At 38.7% G+C, this 6,000-nt stretch overlaps 1 protein-coding gene across 2 annotated transcripts in view; it reads left to right on the top strand.

Moving 5' to 3' along the window:
* Positions 1 to 5,523, top strand: part of VEZT (vezatin, adherens junctions transmembrane protein) — a 36,028-nt gene extending 30,505 nt beyond the window's left edge. For both annotated transcript variants that reach the window (XM_060777298.2, XM_060777299.2), the window contains exons 11-12: positions 3,074 to 3,281; positions 4,563 to 5,523. In XM_060777298.2, the coding sequence (XP_060633281.2) occupies positions 3,074 to 3,281; positions 4,563 to 5,116 (762 nt within the window). In that variant the 3' untranslated portion in view covers positions 5,117 to 5,523. The remainder of the gene's footprint in view (positions 1 to 3,073; positions 3,282 to 4,562) is intronic.
* Positions 5,524 to 6,000: the final 477 nt, after the last annotated feature.

Genomic DNA, 6,000 nt, shown 5'->3' on the forward strand with positions numbered 1-6,000 from the left:
AAAACAAGCTTGCTCCCTCCTCCCTGTGGCTTCCTCTCACATATTTATACATGGCTATCATATCTCCTCTCAGCCTTCTCTTCTTCAGGCTAAACATGTCCAGTTCCCTAAGCCGCTCCTCATAGGGCTTGTTCTCCAGACCCTTGATCATTTTAGTCGCCCTCCTCTGGACACATTCCAGCTTGTCAATATCTCTCTTGAATTGTGGTGCCCAGAATTGGACACAGTATTCCAGATGTGGTCTAACCAAAGCAGAATAGAGGGGTAGCATTACTTCCTTAGATGTAGACACTATGCTCCTATTGATGCAGGCCAAAATCCCATTGGCTTTTTTTGCTGCCACATCACATTGTTGGCTCATGTTTAACTTGTTGTCCACGAGGACTCCAAGATCTTTTTCACACGTACTGCTCTCGAGCCAGGCGTCCCCCATTCTGTATCTTTGCATTTCATTTTTTCTGCCAAAGTGGAGTATCTTGCATTTGTCACTGTTGAACTTCATTTTGTTAGTTTTGGCCCATCTCTCTAATCTGTCAAGATCGTTTTGAATTCTGCTCCTGTCTTCTGGACTATTGGCTATCCCTCCCAATTTGGTGTCATCTGCAAACTTGATGATCATGCCTTCTAGCCCTTCATCTAAGTCATTAATAAAGATGTTGAACAGGACCGGGCCCAGGACGGAACCCTGCGGCACTCCGCTCGTCACTTCTTTCCAAGATGAAGAGGAAGCATTAGTGAGCACTCTCTGTGTTCGTCCACTTAACCAATTACAGATCCACCTCAACGTAATGCCTTCTTTGCCTCGGTCTTCTCACAAAAAGAGAGTCTTCAACCTCAGCAAGATGGAGTGGATGAGGGATTGGAGGACATCCAACCCCAAATTGGGAAAGTAGTCGTCCAGGAATACCTGGCCGCTCTTAATGAGTTCAAGTCCCCAGGGCCAGATCAACTACACCCAAGAGTACTGAAGGGACCTTGTCGAAGGCCTTACTGAAATCCAGGTACGCTACATCCACGGCATTCCCCGCATCTACCCAGCTTGTAGCTCTATCGAAGAAAGAGATCAGATTAGTCTGGCATGACTTGTTTTTGATAAATCCATGTTGACTATTAGCGATGACTGCATTTGTTTCGAAGTGTTTGCAGACCGCTTCCTTAACAATCTTTTCCAGAATCTTGCCCGGTATCGACGTGAGGCTGACCGGACGGTAGTTGTTTGGGTCGTCCTTTTTTCCCTTCTTGAAGATTGGGACCACATTGGCCCTCCTCCAATCTGCTGGAACTTCTCCCGTTCTCCAAGAACTCTCAAAGATGGTTGCCAATGATTCCGAAATGACTTCCGCTAGTTCCTTCAGTACTCTTGGGTGTAGTTGATCTGGCCCTGGGGACTTGAACTCATTAAGAGCGGCCAGGTATTCCTGGACGACTTCTTTCCCAATTTGGGGTTGGATGTCCTCCAATCCCTCATCCACTCCATCTTGCTGAGGTTGAAGACTCTCTTTTTGTGAGAAGACCAAGGCAAAGAAGGCATTAAGTAGTTCTGCCTTTTCCCTGTCCCCTGTCAGCATTGCCCCATCTTCTCCTCGAAGAGGTCCTATCGCCTCCTTGTTTTTCCTTTTTCTACTGACATAAGAATAGAAGCCCTTTTTATTGTTTTTAATGTCCCTGGCAAGTCTGAGCTCGTTTTTTGCTTTAGCTTTGCGGACCTTTTCCCTACAGGTGTTGGCTATTTGTTTGAATTCTTCTTTGGTGATTTCTCCCTTTTTCCACTTCTTGTGCATGTCTCTTTTGTGTCTTAGCACAGTTAGAAGTTCTTTGGACATCCATTCTGGCTTCTTTGCACTTGTCCTATTTTTTCTCTTTGTTGGCACGGTTTGCAATTGCGCCTTGAGTATTTCACTCTTGAGAAATTCCCATCCATCCATAAGAACTTACAAAATGCTACTTCTGGTTTTGTTCCCTCTTATGCAAGTGGGGACATAATATTTGGAATAAATTCAACCTTTATTGCACAACAGTCTAGTACAGGGGTCCTCAAACTAAGGCCCGGGGGCCGGATGCGGCCCTCCAAGGTCATTTACCCGGCCCTCGCTCAAGGTCAGTCTAAGTCTGAAATATCTTGAAAGCACACAACAACAACCCTTTCTCATCGGCCAAAAGCAGGCCCACACTTCCCATTGAAATACTAATAAGTTTATATTTGGTAAAATTGTTCTTAATTTTAAGTATTGTATTGTTTTTTAAGTGATTTCTTTCAGTACAAATAAAATATGTGCAGTGTGCATATGAATTCATTCGTTTTCTTCAAATTATAAACTGGCCCTCCAACAGTTTGAGGGACTGTGACCTGGCCCTCTGTTTAAAAAGTTTGTGGACCCCTGGTCTAGTAGCTGAGCACATTTCCTCCAGGGCAAGGACATTTTTTGGATTCAGCCCATTATTAATTGCATACATCCTTAATGTAAAGAATGGATGTGGTCATAACTGACATATTTCTGATATTCCTCTTGTTGCAGTAATGCCAGCTTCTGCTGCTCATACTTCACAAAATACTACTTATATAATAGCTAACCCAGAAGTGGTTGTTAAAATACTTCAATTAAGATGATAAAAATGGTTATTAATTGCATTTTGGTATTTGCTACTTTTATGTAATGCAACATTTTTACTGTCAAAAATAAACCATCACTGTTAGTCATTGTTACGAAGACAAACATGAATGAATGGTCTCACTGTAGACTTGTGCTAATTGGAGAACATTTGTATTATGCTGCAATATATATGTTTAAAGAAGTCTTTAATCTGTGTGATCAAGACTAGTTAAGAAGGAAAATGAATATTGGGCATTTTAGTCACCTTGGATGTAAACCTGTGCCAAAATTTACTAAAGAAGGCATGTAACCTTGGAGGCTATTTAAAATGGCAACCACTCCTGTATCCCTTTGGTCTTTTAAATTTACTGGAATCCAGATTTTCTAGTTTGAATAAATGACATTTCTAAGTATCTGTGTCTTATAGGATTTGAAAAATATGCACTTAAAAAAAAGATGTTTGTTGATTTTTTCCTTCTCAGGAACTTGAAGCCTATGTTGATGATACAGATATAGACAGCGAGTATAAAGGGGATGACTTTTACTACTTTTCCTTGGAAGACAGAGAGAGACAAAAACGTGAAAGAGAGGAATCGAAGAGAGTGCTGCAAGAACTAAAATCTGTGTTAGGATTTAAAGCTTCTGAGGCAGAAAGGCAAAAGTGGAAGCAACTTCTATTTAGTGATCATGGTAAGTATTGTTTATTATTTTTAATTCCAGAAAAAACATTTATGCAGCTGTATTTTGATTGCAGATATGATTTTTCATTTATTAGCTTTTGTCTCCTAAAGCAGCTTACGCTGCCTGTTAAAACAATATCTATCTATCTGTCTATTTACACACATAAAAGGTAAAGGTTTTCCCCTGACATTAAGTCCAGTCATGTCCAACTCTGTGGGTTGGTGCTCATATCAATTTCTGAACTGAAGAGCTGGCGTTGTCCGTAGACACCTCCAAAGTCATGGCTGGCATGACTGTATGGACCACTGTTACATACACACACACGGATTATAAAACAATCCTCTTATAAATATTAATTTAGAACAGTTAAAACACAGTTACCAAACTACCTTAGAGCTCTTAAGTTCTAAATTAGTATACTACATTGATGCAAACAGTACATGACTGTATTATAGGAAGACAAGGCTTTTAAGGATTGTATAACTAGGCACAATGGCAATGGGTACAACCCAAATGTGTACCCACTGTTCTCCCCCCCTTTTATTGCAAATATTAAGAATAATAATTGATCAGCGTATAACATAAAAGGTGGAAATATTTCAGAGCTTGGAAAGTTAAAGAAGAATCAGCATAACAAGCTGAAGCCATCAATAACAGTTATTGTAGGTTGGCTCTTATTTGTCTGAAAGCATCATACTAGTGTTGCTCAGTTCTGAATGGCTTCAGCATGTCTTTGTATTTCTTCTTCCTAAAATTCTTTTCTGTGCTCTACATATATGATGGTGGCATTATCTCTTCATGCTGATGGTACTTTCTCTGATACTCCAGTTCTTGGGGGCTGGTCAAAAAAGGACTTTGTTACCGTGAAAAGCCTCAGTGCTTCAAGATTGTTTTTTAAAGACAAACACTCTTGATTCAGGCACTCAAACACAGCACAAAGTAGCAAGCAAGGGATTATCAGATCACAATCCAAAACAGGCATACGCAGTAACAAACAATATGTTCTGGTCATTAGATTTTTCTAGTATTTTATCAGCTGCATCCTGCTTAAATTTTAATAATAACACATCCCAAGTATTTTATGTAAATCATTCACATTTTGGGGATACATACATATACATAGGACAGTAGTTGTTACTTACTATCTCTAGTTTCCAGTACAGTGTTTATTCAAGAATTACATTTCCTTTAAAATATAGTTGTCTGTTCAGGTAAATTAACTTTAAACCAAAGTTGTCCTATGATATTATAGACTATTTGGAATAATCAATTGTTCATTTTACTCTTAAGCTGCAGTGAAGCACCTGCCTATTGCAAAATCAGGGGAACCCATAAATACTTCGGAGTTGTCTCTGAATTCAGAGTCAGAGAAACAGCATTGTATCCAAAACTTGGAGGAGACTGTGTATAACCAAAAGCTAGAAGCCTCTGACAAAGAGAAAAGTAGGACGGAATACCTATCTGATGGGTCTTGTGTGAATAATAAAAATGACGTAGCTGCTAATGGTAACTCACCAGAAAAAAGGACATGTTACCAATGCAATGGAGAAGGTGACGAATCTGAGCTGACAGATGTGGACAAAATGAACGTGTTGCAGCTAACTGACAGAGATGTGTTACAGTCCTCCATCAAACAACGGCTGGCTGATCTTCATATATCAACAGATTTCAATTTTGCATCTGGTATAGCAGCACAGGTTGCTGCAAAGTCACTTACCTTTGCAAACATGCAAGAACAAACATTTGGAGATGAGGAAGAGGACGACGAAGAAACACAGGAGGATGAGGAGTTTTTTGAAAAACATAAAGGAGAAGGAGACAACTGTAAAAATGAAAGCTTATAGAGTTCAACCAGGCACTGCCTTGCTTATCTGAACACCACAAAGTTTGTGAGATAACAAAAGAAACTCATACAGCCATTCAGAACTGAAACACGTAATGGCAAATACGGGATAACATGTCCTTTCATCGTGGTATCAATTGGACTTCACTGGTCTTTTGAAAAAAATATGTATGTATAAACATGTAAGTATAAACTAGACTCAAAGGGTGTAGTCTGGTTCTCACAGGCCCCATGGAGTAAATTTCTTTTAATATTTTATTTTTATTTATTTATATTATTATTATAAGGATTTTTCCCTTAAAAGCAAACATCTTCGTTGTCATCTTCTAAATGTTATAAATAGCAACCTTCATTATAAAACTTGAACTGATTCACAAACAAGAACATAAACAACCATGGTGTTCTCTCTGAAGGCTTTATTTTCTCTATTGTATTTGGATTGTATCACTTGTTTTTCTTCATCTGATGGTTCATCAGGCTTATAGCCTGGACTCTTCAGTTTAAAAAATGAAAGCCATAGCAAGAATAACCTGGAATGTTATTTCAAACTAATACAAAGCTGCTAATAGGAGGTTACAAAGCAAAACTAATATATTTATTTTCTTGTATATGAATATCTGGACGAGTGATAATAACTTCTACCATTATTACATTCACAGTGAGTTTCCTATAGTCTCAAATCCTCCCTAGCTAGGTCTCATAAACCACACTTTTGCACAGAGAAATGAAGTAGATTTTTTAAAGTCTTTTCAATGCCTTTATCTTTTTGCTCTCTTGTGTAGATGATTACAGTTTTATTTTTGAAACAGAGTAAGTGGTACTTATGCATTTACACACCAAATATACCTCTGTGAAATTTTATTTGGATACTTATTCCATTATTTC

The sequence above is a fragment of the Anolis sagrei genome, chromosome 5 (genome assembly GCF_037176765.1).
Source record: "Anolis sagrei isolate rAnoSag1 chromosome 5, rAnoSag1.mat, whole genome shotgun sequence".
Lineage (NCBI taxonomy): Eukaryota > Metazoa > Chordata > Lepidosauria > Squamata > Dactyloidae > Anolis > Anolis sagrei.